A 19304-nucleotide genomic window follows, 5' to 3' on the forward strand; every position below is an offset into this window, starting at 1 on the left:
CATAAGAACTTTAAACTATATTGATTATTCAATGTTTTCCATTCAGGGAACCCAACCTGAATGGCCTGCTTCAATTGCAACCATTTAAAACTTTGTGTTTTACTTAGACCAAATCTATGTTGCAATTGTGAAAAATCCAACAGTTTACCTTCTGAAATAACATCATCTAGAGATCTAATGCCTGCAATAATCCAGTTCTTCCAAAGGATTTGAGCTCCGCCAATTTTGATCTTGGAGTTTATCCATAGAGATTGATTAGTTGATTTGTTTATTGGGATAGGTGTTAATTTACTGATAAACCTCAACGTTTTCCAAGTATCCATTAATATTTTATTTTCTCTGTATCTTCTAGGTATGTTAATACTTGGAAGATGAACTAAATTTAGGGGAAACATAAGGCGCCATTCCAAATACAACCAATCTGGTGCATTATCTATAAGTTCTGGGAGGATTCAATACATACCTTGACGTAGAATATAGGCTTGATGGTACCTATAAAAATTTGGAAAATTTACCCCTCCCTCCTTAATTGATTTTTGCAAAGTTACTAAAGCTATTCTAGGTGTTTTACCAAGCCAAAGAAATTTTGTTAAAATGCTATTAAGTTTTTTATAAAAGGACCCCTGAAAATAAATAGGTATCATACTCATTTGGTAGCAAACTACAGGCAACATCATCATTTTAATAGTTTGAACTCTCCCCCACCAAGAAATATGTAATGGGTTCCATTGTTCGCATAACTCCGTAACTTTTTTTAATACAAATTTTTCATTCTCTTTTACAGTATCTTCAATTGTATTTTTAACTTGAATGCCAAGATATTTAAATCCTTCTTCTTTCCAAATGAACGGAAAAGCGTCAAATAATCCTTTTACACAATGAACATTTAAAGGTATAATTTCAGATTTATTCCAATTAATTTTATAACCTGAAAATTTACCAAACTTATCAATTAATTCCAATAAAGAAGATAAGGTAGATTCTGGATTTCTCAAATAAAGTAAAATATCATCAGCATAAGCCGAAATTTTATATTCCATATCTGAATATGGAATACCCTGTATCCCCCCTGTTTGCTGTATTGCTAACAATAAGGGTTCTAATACAACATCAAATAACAAAGGAGATAAAGGACAACCCTGTCTAATTCCCCTCCGCAATTGAAAACCATCAGATATCATATTATTAATATTTAATCTTGCAATCGGGAAGCTATACAAAGTTTTTACCATTTGTATAAATCCAGAACCTATACCAAACCATTCTAAAGCCTGATACATAAAATTCCATTCTACCCTATCAAACGCTTTTTCTGCATCCAAGGAAACTGTAAAAGCCGGTTCATCCATTTTTTTTGATAAATTTAACATATGAAACAATAATCTAGAGTTATTAGAGGAATGTCTTTTAGCAACGAAACCCGTCTGATGCATATCTATAATATGTGGGAGAGCTTTGGCTAATCTCAAAGCCAAAATTTTCGCCAAAAGTTTATTATCCACATTTATTAAAGATATAGGCCTGTAGTTTGAAACCAAAGTAGGATCTTTATTTGGCTTAGGTAAAACAATTATTATTGATTCAGCCATAGTACCTTTAATATCACCTTTTTTAAGTTGTGTCTGATATAAATTTAGTAAATGTGGGGAAATGACATTTTGAAATGTTTTATAAAATTCTACTGTATAACCATCACCACCTGGAGCGGATCCAACTCTAAGAGATCTCAATGCTGTTTCTAATTCTTTTAATGATATAGGTTCATCTAAACTCCGTTTTATATGATCAGGAATCTTAGGTCCATTAATTGAATCTAAAAAATTTTTACCATCTTTTTGTCTCCCCAAATAAGGCTCGGAAGAATACAGGTCTTTATAAAATTTTAGAAATTGTTTTAAAATTATATTTGTTTGATTTGTTATTATACCATTATCATCTTTTATCCCATTTATATTAGTTCTTCTTTTTTTTTGCTTTAAGATAATTTGCCAATAATCTTCCCGCCTTATTTGAATTTCCATAATACATTGCTTGTTTGGAAAACAAATCTCTTCTTATCATTTTTGAAGTTAATTCATTATATTTACCTTTTGCTTTCAAAAGAGCTTGTAATACTTCATGTTCCCATTTACTTACCAATTTAGCTTCTAATATTTTAATTTCTTTTTCTAATTCTATATATTGCATTTTAATCTGTTTCCTAACAAAAGCTGAATATGATATAATATTACCCCTCATAGTTGCTTTAAATGCATCCCATACGTTCTCAATAGATGTATCCTCCACTAAATTTATTTGAAAGAAATCATTAATTTGTGTTTTAAAATTTTCCAAAAATTTATCATCCACAAGCAATGCATTATCAAATCTCCAAAGAGGTCTACCCTTTTCCAATTGATCCAATTGTAATTCTATCCATACTCCCGCATGATCCGAAATGATAATAGGATCTATGGAAGCTTTAATCACTTGTTGCACCTTATTTGTTGAAACAAAAATATAATCTATTCTTGAAAATGATTTATGAACCTGTGAACAAAATGAAAACTCCTGATCATTAAAATGAAGAATACGCCATATATCCTTCAAATCACATGATTGCGCCAAATTATCTAAACCTAAAGATTTTATACTTTTACCTGGTTTTTTATCCAATAATGGATCCATTACAGCATTAAAATCTCCAGCCACCTCTAAATTAGAAGCAGCCAGTGGTAACAACATATTCTGTAACTTTTTAAAAAATTCTGATTGATTCGAATTAGGGGCATATATATTAAACAACGTCAGGGTAATATTTCCCATACTTATATCAACATGTATCCATCTTCCATGTGGGTCTGAATTTATTACCTTAATTTTGGCCATACATTTTTTATTTATAAGAATTGCTACCCCTGCTTTTTTACCCTCTGCTGGAGCAAAAAAACATTCTTTTACCCACCCACCAGTTAGTTTCTGTGATTCCTTTGTATTAAGATGGGTCTCCTGCAGACAGTAAATATCTGCGTTTTGCTTTTTTAAAAATGCTAATACCTTTTTTCTTTTGATTACATGATTCAGGCCATTGACATTAATAGAGTATATCTTAAAAGACATTATATATTTTAAAACTTATCATTATAATCTTCTTCCCTTCTTCTTTCATATTTAAAATCCAAAAAATGTTCTCTATGACACACATATTTACCCTTAAAGTATCCAGTCCCTTATTAACTTTCTCCTTAATCATTCTAATAAATACCATCTTTTTCCCTCCCTTTCCCACCCAATATAATGACTGCTTAAGGACACACATTGGAACTGCAACCCGAACATTCCCCTCCCCTCTAGGCAACCAATATTCAATTAATATCCCCTTCTATCTATCTATATTAACCTTTAATATATTTAGTCATATTTTACTCCTAACATTTCATTAATGTATCTTTATCCATTCATCAATTTTTAATTTATATTTCCCCAGTATTATAGTTTATATCATAAAATTTTATCTTAAACATATATTTAATATGGTATTGATATTTTTCCTATATCTTATACTTTCTATTCCATCAATTCTTATCATCCTTTAAAATCTAAAAAGAAATATCCATATCTTTATATATTATTTTAATATTCTTTTTTTTTCATTCTTCTTTTATCCAATTTTTATTGTTATCTGATGCATTCTTTTTTTTTTTTTTTTTCTTCTGCTTTTGTTTTTTATTCAAGTTTTTATTTCTTTCTGATCACTCTTTACTCCATCCATCCACATTTTACTCTTTTAAGTTTAGTCTCTTGAGTTTTCATTCTGTCTTTTTTGTCTATTTCTTCTTTATATTTTTATTGTCTTTTCTTTAGTTCATATTTTTCTTTCTTCAGTATTTCAATGTCTCACATTTTTATATTTTTCACAATGTCATCAAAACCAATCTTGATATTTTATGTTAAAATGACATAGGTTCTGATTTTGAAAGAAAGGTTTTTAGTTTTTCTGGATCTTCAAAATACAAAGATTTATCTCCAGATGATACTCTCATTTTTGCTGGATAATACAATCCGTATTTATATCCTTTTTCTTTTAATTGAGGTCTCAAGTCTAATAGTCTCTTTCTTTTATTTGCTGTGTTTTTCACAAAATCCGGCAAAAACCATATTTTGGATCCTTTGTAATTTAGATTTTTGTCTTTCTTGACAGCATCTTGGTATCTAAGCATTTTGAATATTAGTGGTCTTGGTCTACCTTGATTTTCTATATTTTTTACTGGGATCCTATGCGCCCTTTCTATTTCTATTGGTTGTTTTAAATCCAGTTGTAGTATTTTTGGAATTAAGTTTTCTAGAAATTGTATGGCATTTTTCCCTTCCAAATTTTCTTGTATTCCAAAAAGTTTAATATTTTTTCTTCTTCCTCGGTTTTCATAGTCTTCCAGTTGATCTTTCAATTTATTCAGTTCCAAACTGTCATTTTTGCATCTGTTTGCTTCACCTTCTAAGACCTCCATTTTAGTTTCTAAGACAGTTGTTCTTTTATTATTTATTTCCATTTGTCTATGGATATTTAGTATTTCTTCTTTCATTTCAGCCATATTAGTCACAGTCTCTTTAAGCATTTGTTTAATCTGTCTCAGTTCTTCCATAACTTCTGCTTTACTCAATATATCAGGTTCTTCAGCAGGAAGTGGGATCTTACTTGGTGTAATTTGATCCTGCTTCTGTCTTTTTGCTGACATACCAGCCTCATTTTTATTTTGTCTGGTACTTGCCATATTCTTGAATCTATTTTTATATTTTTACAGATTTTACCTTCTCCACAATCTTTATGCTTAGTGAGATTTCTGTCCACCACACCTTCGATGCTATGCTGTTGAGGAAATAGCAAATTTTTTTTTTTTGGGATCCCTTCCTTCAGGGTTCCTGTCTAATTTCGTTGGAGGGTATTTTCAATTGGCACAATTTTACACCAGTTTTCTTTTTTTTTTTTTGATGTCACACAGTACAAAAAGAAAATCGGCTCCTTACCCTCAGGATTTCTCTTCAAAACCGGCGCTACTTCAAACTGCCTTAATTTCAGACTGACAGGCACTAGCCTTTCACCAAAATTAGTTTAAATGGAGGAAGCTTTTATCTTTTCTTTTTTGTTGTTGGCTGGTTCAATGTCAGTTTACCGTGGTCTCTTCCCTCAGGGCTTTATTTTATTTTAGTTTCGGCAGGTGGAGGGTAGTATCGGTTGCCACAGTTTTCGCCTACTTTATTTCTCCACAGTTATTTTTGATGTCGCTCAGCAAAAAAAAAAAAAAAAAAACAACCGGCTTCTTATCCTCAGGGCTTTGCTTTAACACCGGCGGGGGAGGGCTTCAAACTGCCATATTTTTATCTTTGACAGGCACCAGCCCTCAACCAAAATCGGTCTGAAGGGAGAAAATTTTTTTTCTTTTCTGTCGTTAGCTAATTCAATGCTCAATAGTCTTCCTTCACTCTTTCCAGTATTTTGCTTTCAATGTCACTCTTTATAGCACAAAAAGAAACTGGCGAAGGAGTAACTGATCTCCTTAACTCTCCGCCCCCAGGGCTCCGTCTCAGCGCCGTCAGGAGAGGGCTGCATCCAACCGCCACAGCTCCAGAATTGACCGGCACCAGCCTCCCACCGAGATCGGTCTTTTTACTTTTTTTTTCTTTGCCGTTGGCCAGTTCAAATATTCAACAGCCCGCACTAGCACAGAGAAAAGCCGGCAAAAAAAAACCAACAGCCTTACTTGTCTCCTTCCCCTCAGGTCTTTCCTCAGTACCGGTGGAGAAAGTATTATCAAATTTTCTCTGTTGGTAGATATATATAAGTTTTATCAATCAGCATTGATTTATCTGTCAAAATCAACTCGAAGGGGAAAATTTTTAATCTTTTGTTGCCTAGTTGAGAGGAGCGCCGCGATCACACGTCCATTTGTGTGCGCGGTAAGCCTTTTTTAATTGAAAGAGAGTTAGAAGTGGTATGAATAAGGCATAAAGTTTCTCACGCTTAACCCTGACCTCAATTCATCTTTAATACTTTCAAATACATTGGCGCCTAGAGTTTTTACTTTTATGGCAATGCAAAAACTCTTTCTACTAAAATTGCAAGTTAAGGTGATCTTATCCACCTTCTAATTGTAACACAACCACATTATATGTCATAAGAACATAAAATAGCCTTAATGGGTCAGCCCAATGGTTTATCAAGCCCAATAGCCCACTCTCACAGTGGCCAATCCAGGTCACTAGTACCTGGCCAAAACCCAAAAAGTAGCAACATTCCATGCTATCAATCCAGGGCAAGCAGAGGCTTCCCCCATGTCTTAATAATAGACTATGGACTTTTCCTCCAGGAAATTGCCCAAACCTTTCTTAAAACAAGCTACACTATCTGCTTTACCTCAATCTCTTCTATATAATATAAGGGACAGTCTTACTGACCTGTAGTTTCCCACCTTTTCTTTGTTACCATTTTTGTAAAGAGGGACCACGTCTGCCTTTCTCCAATCACATGGAACTTCTCTTGTCTCTTTCCGAATTACATCTGTCCCTTGAAAGGGAGTCTGCTGAGGGCAGCCTTGGAGGTGTAATCTCCCACCCATTGCCTGATCCAAAGCATTCTACGGGTTGAAATGGAATAAGCCGAGACTTTGCTCATGACTCTGATGATGTCATTGAGAGCATCAGCTACATAATCACCCTGCTAGCATAAGATGGGGCAAAGGATCATCCACTGCCAGGGTGAGCCCACACTTCTTGGTATGACAAGTATATGCCACAAAAGAGGTTGTTGCAGCTGCTTTGATCCCTAAGGCCAAAGATTTAAACTGTCTTTTTAGGACCACATCCACTCTGCAATCCTGTGTATCCTTTAATTCTACACCTCCCTCACTTGGCAGAGATGTGTACTTGATTACCTGAGCAACGAAGGAATCTAACTTAGACTGAGTGAACATCTGTTGACCCTCCTGTGGCATAGGATACAACCTAGACATTGTTTTGGCTACCTTTAAAGAGCCCTCAGGAGCATTCCAGTGTTCCGTGACTAAAATACTCATATCAGATTGCCAGGGAAAGACGTCGGCTGTGCTCTCACTCCACCCAGGGTAGAACACTGAGTGGAAGGGGCCTGCTGATAATCTAACTGTAACTCCCACAGGGAGTCAGTAATGAGCTCTAATAGCACCTAAGGCTTGAACAGCCACCACTGCTTCCTGTATACTTGTTCCTGTTTGTGACTCTATATCTCCCAGCAGGGAAGACTCACTTTGTGACAGCAAGGGCATAAAGACTGACCCCTCGCCCTTCAAGTCCCTGTCAAAAAAGTCCACAGGATCCTGGTCAGCCAATGGTAATGACTCTGATGCACCCTGAGAGTCCAAGCCCCCTTGCGTGATCCCTGGCTCACTGCCAGACCTCATATCCCGATAATCCAAATAAGCTCTCCACATCAAATTAATAAATTCAGGAAAAAAGGACTTACTAGGCATCACTGAGTCCCCTTTAGGTAGCTCCATCTTACGTCTCTTGGCTTCCGCAGCTTCCACGTTCTTACACTTAGGTATGCTGCTGTTCTGGGGCTCTAGGAGGGATTTTCTCACAGTAGACAGCCCCCCATCCCCCCAGAGGTTTTGCAGCCCTAGAGATCAAAGGGGAAACTAAGCCTGGCACGCCACCTCCCTTTCATGTGCTGCAAGGCACATGGCACAAGGGTGCCCTTCCGGCATCTATACAGCACAAAATTGGCATGAATTAGGGGTAAGAGAGCCTGGAGACTAATCCCTGACAGATTTGAGGAAAAACGAGGTGATTTGAAGGATCTGGAAAACTCTGAAAAAAAAAAAAAATCAGGAAATCCAAGATGGCTGCTTTAGCAGTATTTTGGTGTCAACACATGGCTCAAAAACACCTGAACTAAAAGTAAAAAAAACCCTCAGAAAACAGGATTTTAGAGGTGGAGGACCCTAGAGGATATGGCAAAAAAATTCAGACCTCCCCCCCCCCCCCCCGATTTTACCCATAGGCTGTAATAGCCTTATTCACTGTGACATGTTCTGAAAGTGCTACAGCCCACCTCAGCTCTAAGAAGTAAATGGATGTGAGAGAAGAATCCCTGCCTTAATTAGCCAGTCCTCCAAACACTAAGATCTTTGGGCTGTCAGTCAGACCAAAGTCAGACCAATCCTCAACCCCTGCTGAACCATGCACACGAAGAGGGGAGGTGAAATCACAGCTGAGCCCCCTGCAATTCAGTAGGCAAGTTAAGCTACTAGGGATACAGACCCCCAAGCTCCACAAAGTTCTCTGCAGGCTGGCCAAACAGATCCTCAAGGGATTAACCTGCTGCCTGCAGGCCCAAGTCTGCTTCCTTTCCACACAGGCAAAGCTTTCCCCAAACTAGGGAGCTCTGGTGCACTGACAGCCACAAAAATCATGAAAAATACCAAAAATAATAAAGAAATATACAGAGCAGATCAAAAAGACACCTTCTGGCTCGTGTGCACAAGGAAAAACTGAAGGGGGCAGCAGCGCCCTTTGGAAAAGGAGGAGTTGAAAACCTGGAATTTGTTCCTTCTGCACAGCTCACAAGCATGGGGAGAATACCCTACTGTCCAGAATGGCACACCTATTGCACTAGAATAACTGTTGCAAATGGATATTGAGAAACTCAGAGAGAACAAGGAACTGTAAAATTGGTAATACAGATTGTGCAGCTTTAGCCAGTTATTAGAATACTAGTCTTGAAGCCCATTACATTAACCGGTGCTAGAATAGATGTCTGTCTTTCTTTCTTTCTGTCTGTCTCTCTGGCCCCATCTGTCATTCTTTCTCTCTGCCTCAGCACTGTGAGGTTCTAGAGAATGACACGGTGACATAATCCGTCACTGCCACCGTCCCCACACATAACCGTGGGAAACCATCCCATGCCATTCTTTAGTATTTATCTCAACCTCAGTCCTTTTACACCAACATTCTTCAATGCAAGGCTTGAGGGTCAGTGGTTGTGTTCATTCATACTCCTGATTCTTCCCTCTCTCCTGAAAGAATGCAGATGGTTTATTGCCGTTATCTGCAGGGATGGGGACAAATTCTGTCACTGTGTCATTCTCTAGAACCTCACAGTGCTGAGGCAGCAGCCTCAACCACATCAAATTTGATACCTTTCCATTACATTTTCAGAGAATAGTTTTGCCCCCAGTTATCCAGTCACTGGTCTGTTTTTCTTCCCCCAACCAAACTAAAGCAAATTAGCTCTGACATTCCTGCATCTGAGGCATATAACTCCTGCCATTGAAAGGCTATGTTTCAAGAAACAGATTGATCTGACAAAAGTTAACACCAGCCTTTTTGTGAGGGGGAGAGGTTGGGGGGGAGGTGATCACTTGAATAACCAAGTCTACTTCTACCTTTGTAGTTACCCTGGAAGACTGTTTATAAGCATCTTAAATAAACTAAAACCAACAGGCAAAGCCAGCATCTCTCTCTGTTAACAGGCCACTTCGGTGTCTTTGTAGAGCGCTAGGAAGCCTCTGTAGCTCTTCAAAATACCGCTGTCAATAATTTGAAGGTGGGCTATCCAGGACCTCCACAGGGCTCCCTCACCGCAGGGGAAGTGCCTCCGGGTGGGGTATTTGGCCTAACGCGCCTTACCGTCACTCCGTACTTGAGCGCAATGCCCTGCAGCATATCGCCTTCGCCCACCCGGTGCTCCATGTAGCTCTCGGCCAGAGGCGCAGTCACGCTAGCCGTACTGCCGTAGGAGCGCGTCTTGGTGCGGGCCAGGCTCTGGGAGAGCTCGTGCAGACCTCCATCACGGAAAAACAGCACTATCAGCCAAAGTTTATTTTAAAGTTTAAAGCCACTGCGGCAGCTCCTTCCACTATTGCTGCCAGCGTCAGAAGCCTTCTCCGACACAGGTGTGGTTCATGAGAGGAGCCGCCGCAGCGGCTTTAAACTTTAAAATAAACTTCGGCCGGTAGTGCTGTTTTTCCTTGATGGAGGTCTGCGCGAGCAGGGAGGCGAGCCCTTCTCAAGGGGGCGAGACAGGCTGATGAGGAGCTTCGGAGGCTGCTGCGGTTAGCCCCGCAGAGACGGAGCGGCCGTGCCAGCGCCGCTCTCCCTCTCAGCGGGCCGGGCCAGAAAAGGAGGAGGAGAGTTACGGTTAGGTGCAGTCCGTCTGTTGTATGGTGACGTATAAGCGCACATGCGCACTCTTGTGGCCACATCGCGACGGATCAGGGAACACGGCTTTAGAGTGTGCATGCGCGCTTACCATTTTATTATATACGATTGCATAGGTAATTAGAATTGGATGTACATGTATTGAATGAAATACTAGTTGTGATCTCTTGGAGATAACTGGTTTCTGGATCTTGTCTTTTGATTGCTGCGAAGTAAATAGCTTACCAGTGTGATGTAAATTGCTACCATGTGGTACTATCATGTTTACTGTGCAACTTTTATTAGATTGCTAATAATACTATCCACTAGTGTAGCTTGTGGATTGGGAGGGGGGGGGGTTGGATTTCTATTAATAATATATATGAATGATAAGATATTATATTCATGTGGTATATTTTTTGTTGTATATGGAAGTGAGAAGGGGTGATATTGTATTCTAATTGTTTGATATTTACTGTACACTTGTGAATATAAAATGAATAAAGAATTAAAAAAAAAAAAAAAAGATTTCTAATAATAGGCACAAGGCTGCAGTCAGGCTTTCATGTTATTGTTAAGCGGACCTGTCCTCACTCTCAATGTGTGTGTGCAGGTGTGTATAGAGTATGCATCTGTGTGTGTGTGCATTTGCATGTGTATGTGTAGGGGTGGTGTGTGTGTATATCTCCCTTGGCTCTCCAAACTCGGGAGACAAGTACCAGAAAAGGACAAAGCATTTCAAAGGAAGGTGGTAAAAATGGTATTGTGTTTACACCAAAAGACAGTATGAGAAGAAACTGGAAGACCTGAATATGTATACCCTAGAAGAAAGGAGGGATAGGAGAGATATAATACAGATGTTTAAATGCTCTAAATCAGGGGTGTCCAGGGCCGCATTGGCCAAAAAAATGTTTCTGGGGCCACACAAATGTGCAAACGCTGTAGCAAGACAGAGGAGGGAGCCGGCAAGACAGTAAACACCCGGGTGCAGCAGAGGAAAACACTGCATCGCCCTCGACTGGGGCCACATAAAATACTTCACAGGGCTGCATGCGGCCCTTGGGCCGCAGGTTGGACACCCCTGCTCTAAATCTTTTCCAAAAAAGGGGAAAAGAACTAGAGGACATGAATTGAGGTTTCAGGATGGTAAACTTTTCACAAGTGCCCTTCAGTACGCACTGGAGATTTTTGAATGTTGAGTGTTATCATTATAGTAACATAGTAGATGATGGCAGATAAAGACCCGAATGGTCCATCCAGTCTGCCCAACCTAATTCAATTTTTTTTTTCTTCTTCTTAGCTCTGCCCAGTACTGTGCTTAGGTTCCAACCACTGAAGTCTCCATCAAAGCTCACTCCAACCCATCTACACCCTCCTAATCATTGAAGCCCTCCCCAGCCCATCCTCCCCCAAACGGCCATATGCAGACACAGACCATGCAAGTCTGCCCAGTACTGGCCTTAGTTCTTCAATATTTACTATTATTTTCTGATGCAGGCGTGCATTCTACGCCGAACACAGTACTGTGTGGGTTCTGACTGTCCAACCTGGACATTAATAAACAGTTTTTACAGTATCCTGCTAGCTTTGGTTTTGGACATTGACTTTGTTTGATTGGTGGAAGGTCCATCATCCCATCCCACTCCCTTTTTGCTCCAAACTTAGGAGTCATGTCGGGAACTACTTTTTCAGGAGAGGTTCTTCGATGGTTAGAATGCCCTCTCTAGGGTAGAGACCAAAACAGTGACAGAATCTAAAAAGGCATGGGATAAACAAAGAGGATCTCTGCAAGCTTTGCATCTCATTATTTTGTAAAGCAGGGTCAACTAAACAATACTTCATTACAGTTCTTTTAACACACATTACAGGGCAAATGACGCTGGTTAGTGATCTAGTCTAGGATATCTTCATGACTACCCTCCTTAGTCTTTTGTCTATACCAGGAGTTTTCAACCCAGTCCTTGGGACATACCCAGCCAGTCAAGTTTTCAGGATACCTATAATGAATATGTAGGAGATAAATTTGCATGCACTATCTCATATATATTCATTGTAGATATAGGAGGAGAGTATGGCATAGTGGTTAGAGCTACAGCCTCAACACAACCACTGCTCCTTGTGACCCTGGGCAAGTCACTTAATCTTCCACTGCCCCGGGTACATTAGATAGATTGTGAACCCAATGGGACAGATAGGGAAAATACTTGACTACCTGATTTGTAACCCGTTTTAAGCACCTTTGGCAGGATGGGCTAAAAAAATCAAACAAATATTTTACTGGTTGGGTGTGTCACAAGGACTGGGTTGAGAACCCCCAGTCTATATCAAAAGATTTTGTATTCTTGCCATGTTTAAATGTCACCTCAGCATCCATACTTTCTTCCATTGCCTCTTAACTTCATGACTCATTGTCACTGCCCCATGAATCTTGTTGTTTGCTGTTGCTCTCTGCTGGATTTTAAGCCTTTGGGGGAAAGGTCCTCCCACCTTATGGAGATGTTCACTTTTAGCACTTCTCACAAGTATAATTGTGTCTTGTCCTATATCACCATTCATATTAGCACTGCTTCAGAAATAATGATCAGGATTATTCCAGAAAGGTGGTAAAATCGAGTGCTGAATCCAAGTACTTACCTCTAATTTCTATAAGATCAAAGGCAACATTTGTGGCAAGTTCCATCCCTGTGTTAATGTACGACTGGCAATTCTTCAATGAAGAAAGAGAGGAACCAATGGTATTGAAGGAGATCAAAGGCCCGGAATGCCCAGACATCTTGAAATAATCTACATTTTCAGTCAAAGAGAAAAAAAAAGGTAATAGTGGAAGTGTTCTTCATATAAAATACAGATATGCGTCTCTCTATAACAGTGTCTCTCAAACCTTCTCGAGCCGGGGCACACTAAAGGTAGTGGCCAGGGCTCAAGGCACCCAGAAGTGTGCATACGTCACTGTGATGACATCATGCACATGCGTGACATCATCACGTCGACATCCATGCATGCACAGAGGCCCTCCAGACAGGCCCTGAAATGCCAGTAAGGTGTGCCAGCAGGGAAGTCTAACAAATATCAACTGAATTTTCCCAACCACAGACCTCGCAAGCTCCACCCAAGCTCTTCCCCCAGATCTCACCCTTTACTAATTGTAATGCAATTTTATCCATTCATTTTTCATATACACACAATATACACTGCAGATATAAATTCTCAAAACTGACACATTTCTATCACTATAGTATATTGAAAATAAAATTATTTTCCCTACCTTTGTTGTCTGGTGACTTTATTTTTATGTGCTTTTAACTGTTTTCAAGGCCTTCTTATCCACTGACTGTTTCTCTCCTTTTTCACTTTCTGCCTTGCATTCATCTTTCAAAAGACATATAACTGACCATGTAAATAAGACAAGCCTTTGAAGGGTGATCAAGAAATATTGTATAAAATTACTCAGAAATGTGAAACTCTGAAAGGAAGGCTACAAAACCTCCCTTGGGTAAAGAGTTTACCTTCCAGTCATTGTTATTCTATAAAAATATTTTTTTATCACGACCTGGAAAGGCTAAAAAGTTCAAACTGTTTCAAAAGTTCAAAATAACTGGTTTGTTCTTGTTTTTAATATCATGCAAACGTCACTGCATACTTGATGAAAAAAATCCACTTAGCTTAGGTAGGAAAAATTATTTTATTTTCAATTTAGTGATCAAAACGTGTCAGTTTTGAGAATTTATATCTGCTGTCTATATTTTGCACTATATTTGTCTATTTTTCTATAGTTACTGAGGTGATCGAGCTCACGGAGATGGGGCGGAAACGGGGTTTTTTAAATTTTAGTCCTAGTAGTACCGGTCCACAAAATAATTATTTTATTTTTGCCGGTCCACAGGTGTAAAAAGATTGAAAAACACTGCTATAGACCATCATTTGCTTCTGGCTATTAAGAAGGAATAATTGCTGACCTCATTAACATCCATTTAAATATATTAGAATGCCATTTTCAGTGCACATATTAGAGCCAGCACTCAAATCCTCTGAGCATTTAGCACTGTATATACATAGTATATTCAAAAGTCATCACCAACATATTCTCTCATATCAAGCAGCATTATGGGGTAAAGACCTGGAACAATTACTTATGCTATCTAATACTTACGGGGAATTTAGGAAACACCTAAAAACATATCTGTTCCTGAACTACCTCGGCAACTGATTTGTACAATCTTTCCCACTTAACTGATCCCTAGAACCACAATTCATTAGTATTAACTTGTCAATTTGTACTATTTTTAATCATTGTAAACCGCATAGAACTTCACGGTCCTGCAGTATAAACTATTATCATTATTATTATAGTACACAAGCAAATCCAGCACTAGCATTAGGCATTGCTTCCCCCGGAGAGCTGGTATCACAAAAAACAAGCAAACCATTCCACAACCAAGAACAAGGTTACCTATATGCTGTGGTGTGTGTGTGTGTGTGGGGGGGGGGGGGGTTGTTGTTGGATAATTCTAAGAACATCATTGACAGTTAAACGAAGCAACGTCAGAGTTGTAGAAACTGCATTGAGAGAAGGAAGGAACTGTGATAACGGATTATCAGCATAATGTAAGGCTGGAGGAGAGAGGAAAGAAGCAGCAGCACAGAGAAGCAAACAACCAACCATTTACCTGGTTCTCTCTTGGACAGATGACTAATCCTTGATGCTAGGGACACTAGTTCGAAATAGGAGATGTCTAGGAACCTTAAAAACAGGGCGAAACACAATCAGATACGTCCAGTGAAGCCTCAGTGGCTAGAACCTTAGCAGATGTGGCTTACGCCGCCCCAGCGCTTTTTTGTACTTCCTCGTGCACACAACACTCTTGTTTGTTTTCCTTTCCTCCACACTTCTACGGCGCTTCCCGTTTGAAATTCCTACTAGAGCAGCGGCGCGGCATTGACGTCATTGACGTGCGCCCGAAGTATCACGTGAGGGGGGTGGGGAAGCTCCCGTGGTGGGCGTTGAGCGGTTTCTCTTTTCTTCTCCGTGTTGAGATGGTGGGACTTAGGTGGGGAAGTCGCTGACGATGATGGTATGTAACTCCCCGGCGAAAGGGAGAGGTGAGTCGGGCCCTGCTCTGCTCCTGTCTTAGTGCAGGAAGGATATAGTAACAGTATAACTGTCCGAGCCCTCCCTGCTGCCGCTAGCGCTGAGCAGCAGAAAGGTGAGGGCTAATCTTTGAGTTTGATGCATGCTGGTCTCTTAACAGGAGATAGAGAGGCTCGTTTTTAAAAGCACTTAAACACACTACTAGTACTGGTCGATTAGTTTGCAGGTTTACAATATTTCTTTATTGGTTCTCTGTTTTGCTGACCGCTCGTGACGAAGATCAGGATGGCCTAAGAATTTAGCTATCAAGTGACAGTGTGAAAGAAAAGTGCCTCTTGTCAGCAGCAGCAGCCATTATATACACTACACTTGTCAACTGTAAATCGTCCTCTTTGTAAAGTTACTCAGTCTGTTTTCATCATTCACTTGCATAAACCACAAATGCATTTCCTGCTAGCAATATCTGGTAATACTTAACTCATTACACAGGTAGCTCTGAAGTATCTTTTATTTTGTCTGAAACTTAACTTTTGATGCACTTGTCCAAAGGTTGGCTCTAATGGCCTGGAAAAAAACCATATGATTGGTATCACTAGTTACTCAATTCCTTTTTCTTAGGCCAGGACAAACAAAACCAGCATATACTTATTGTATAGTATAGTTAACATGACCATTTATTTTTTTCATCAAAAGGGGACATCTATTAATTGTCAGTCCCGCCCCCCATCCCACCCTTGTCCCGCCCCCCAATCCCGCCCCACATTTCTTCCATTCATTTTTCATGTACACATAATATCTTCATATTAATTCATAATGGTAACCTTAAAATTAAAAAAAACTAGAAAGCACACTATACGCAGAGAAAATGTTAATTATCATTTGGGGTTTTCAAAGATGTCAAGGTAAATGACTTTAAAATATGCAATGTCGCCTCAGTAACTATAGAAAAATAGACAAATATAGTGCAAAATATAGACAGCAGATATAAATTCTCAAAACTGACAGGTTTTGATCACTAAATTGAAAATAAAATCATTTTTCCTACCTTTGCTGTCTGGTAATTTCATGAGTCTCTGGTTGTGTTTCCTTCTTACTGTGTTTTCTTTCTTTCTTTCTTTCTGCACTCAGACCCAACAGTTGTCCCTTTCTATTCCCTCCCTCCCTCCTTCCTATGTCCTTAGTGCCCCCAGTGCCTCCTTCCCATGTCCATAGTGCCCCCCAGTTCCTCTGTCCTGTGTCCCTAGTGCCCCATTGCCTCCTTCCCATGTCCATAGTGCCCCAGTGCCTGTCCTGTGTCCTTAGTGCCCCCAGTGCCTCCTTCCCATGTCCATAGTACCCCCAGTGCCTCCTTCCTATGTCTTCTCTTGTCTTTGTCCCTCCCCCGAAGCCAGCCTGCCTGCCTACTTCCTTCCCTCTCTACAGTGCCTGATTCAAACCCTCCCACCCGCAGATTCAACCCCCCCCCCCGTGATTCAACACCCTCCCCCGCGGATTCAAACCCCCCCGCCTGCCCGTGTACTGACGCTGCCTGACAGTCTGCCTCCCTGCTGCGCGAATTGAAAACGCTGGGCTGCCACCGCTGCTTCTTGGCTTCTTCCCGACGTCAATTTTTGATGTCGGAGAGGAAGTTCGGGCCAGTCAGGCAGCGATTGGCCGGCCCCGAACTTCCTCTCCGACGTCAAAATTGACGTCGGGAAGAAACCAAGAAGCAGCGGCGGCGGCCCAGCGTTTCAATCCGCGCAGCAGGGAGGGAAACTGATGGGCCGTCCTGGTGGCCCCGCGCACAGCTTCGGGACGCTGTCCCTAAAAACGGGACATTTTGGTGTCCTGAAGCGGTAGGTCGGGACAACAGGATGGTCGACCCGAAAACGGGACGTATGGTCACTTTAAGTATAGTATACTTATACTTATGTATAGTATAGTATTTACGGTATATACCACTTTAAGTGGTTTACATTCAGGTACGCAAGCATTGTTCCCTATCTGTCCTGGTGGACTCACACTCTAATGTACCTGGGGCAACGGAGGATTAAGTGACTTGCCCAGGGTCACAAGGAGCAGCATGGGCTTGAACCCACAAACTCAGAGTGCTGATGCTGTAGCTCTATCCACTGCACCACACCCTACCACAGTGATTCCTTAAGGGGTTCAAAGTTAGTGTATTATACAGTTTGCCTTACCTTGCTCTGCTCCAGTTCTTATACTAGTGATGTCACTGAAAGAGCTGAGTATCTCTACCTCCATCTGTTGGAAGAATGACTCAACCCATTGATCTAGACTGGTCTAGCAGGATTAAAGGAAAGAAAATTAACAGGTAAGAACAAATTTCACTATACAGTAAGTTAAACTCAGGAACTCTTAGTAAACATTGTGTCAGGAAACTAGCCATTTCTAAATACAAAGTTTCCATTTTGTTGTTTTTTTAATTCTATCTGATTTTGTATATTCCAAAGAGAACTAGAGAACAAAAAGTTCATGTTTAGGAACTTTATACTAAGGTTTTTCACATATCGCATGGTAACTGTAAAAGTTCAGTGTTAACTGAGACATTATTAATATTTTTGAGGAGGGCTATCATGCAGTTAATGTAGAGAAATGGCTATCTCACATTAACTGAACAAAGGATAACATGCAATGTAGTTATACACTTTCATAGGTTGCATTATCTGTTTTACATTACCTTCTCTGTTATCTGTTGCAAGTAATTCTAACGTACAGTCCCATGTATATTGAAGGAACTAAGGCCAGTACTGTGTGGCTATATAAAATTACAATTGGATAAACCAGGACACAAGCCTGGGATAAATATGGGGTAATATATTGATTTGAAAAAATATGTATTTTGTGCTGTGATCACTGGAAACAGGAAAGAACAGGCCTTCTCTCAGGTCACTAGAATTAATAGATAAGCTCTGTTGAAGGCCAGAGCAGATACACCAGAGGCAAAAGCTTAGCTTTATGAAGTTCCATTGTTTTAATGTGTGCCCAGTCTGATCTCCAGAGCTCTGTGGCAGATAAGGTTTGGCCTTTCACCTGGTTGTTATAGAGATGGACTTTTTACTTACTACAGAAATTACATTCTGGGAGGGGGGCTCCCTCTCCTCTCCTTTAATCCTTTTTTTCAGATGCATATATGATTAATTAAATATTAAAATACAAATGTAGGAACTTTCATTTTGAAGGTCTTAGATTAGAATATAAATACCTTAAAAAATGTACTGGATGATTTATATAGGGAAAAAAAAATTTTGTTGGAGTGGGTTGACCACTCACCTTCTCTTACACTGAAGCAAAGGATCTCTCAGTGCACGCTGCAAAATTACTCAATAACACGGGAGCAGCAGTTTGACTTTTAAGGGAATGTTAAAGCTGTGTGTATGGATCATTTTTCTTTTGTAAGTATATGGCAATACTTTTTCTTGATTGCTTTTGTATTTTTATAAATGATGTAAGCTAGTATTAAAATGTAACTTTTAGAAATCCTTGTATGAGGGGGAAAGACACTTCCCCAATATGCATGCAAGCGCCTTATATAATATCAACTATTCTTGGCCTATGATATGCAGGTAGAGGAGTGTCCTCGTATATTAGGTATATATATATTAGGTAAACATAGGATGGAATTTTGATGCCGTTAAGTCAGGGAAATTACATTTACACTATCTGACTTGTAATGTGCTTCCATTGTACAAATGCCTTTTGAAACAAGATTTCTGTTAAATTTAATAAACAATATTTGATTAGAAATATTTGTACAATTATCATTATTCCAGTGCTTCTATGAACAAGGTATAACAAAAAAAAACCTCTGTTCACACGGTGGCAAATCCAGGTCACACGTACCTGGCCAAAACCCAAGGAATACCAATATTCCATGCTACTGATCCAGGGCAAGCAATGACTTCCCTCATGTCTTTCTCAATAACAGACTATGGACTTTTCCTCCAGAAACTTGTCCAAACCTTTCTTAAAACCAGCTACTCTATCCACTCTTACCACAACCTCTGGCAATGTGTTCCAGAGCTTAATTATTCTCCGAGTGAAAAAATATTTCCTCTATTGG

The 19304-nt window shown here is 39.7% G+C and overlaps 2 protein-coding genes across 10 annotated transcripts in view; one reads left to right on the top strand and one right to left on the bottom strand.

Moving 5' to 3' along the window:
• NSMCE2 (NSE2 (MMS21) homolog, SMC5-SMC6 complex SUMO ligase) overlaps positions 1 to 15114 on the bottom strand; it is a 375119-nt gene extending 360005 nt beyond the window's left edge. The window contains exons 1-2 of the mRNA XM_033933000.1: positions 14820 to 15114; positions 12787 to 12936 (exon numbers count right to left, since the gene is read on the bottom strand). Of these exons, the coding sequence (XP_033788891.1) occupies positions 12787 to 12925 (139 nt within the window). The 5' untranslated portion in view covers positions 12926 to 12936; positions 14820 to 15114. The remainder of the gene's footprint in view (positions 1 to 12786; positions 12937 to 14819) is intronic.
• A 14-nt stretch (positions 15115 to 15128) lies between these two features.
• WASHC5 (WASH complex subunit 5) overlaps positions 15129 to 19304 on the top strand; it is a 169393-nt gene continuing 165217 nt past the window's right edge. For 4 of the 9 annotated variants that reach the window (XM_033932989.1, XM_033932997.1, XM_033932998.1 and 1 more), the window contains exon 1: positions 15129 to 15252. The gene's annotated coding sequence lies outside the window, so the exon portion shown is untranslated. Of the gene's footprint in view, positions 15253 to 17436; positions 17556 to 19304 lie in introns of all 9 variants that reach the window. The other 5 variants (XM_033932990.1, XM_033932995.1, XM_033932992.1 and 2 more) reach the window with 4 other exon arrangements.

The sequence above is a fragment of the Geotrypetes seraphini genome, chromosome 2, assembly GCF_902459505.1.
Source record: "Geotrypetes seraphini chromosome 2, aGeoSer1.1, whole genome shotgun sequence".
NCBI classification, from domain to species: Eukaryota; Metazoa; Chordata; class Amphibia; order Gymnophiona; family Dermophiidae; genus Geotrypetes; species Geotrypetes seraphini.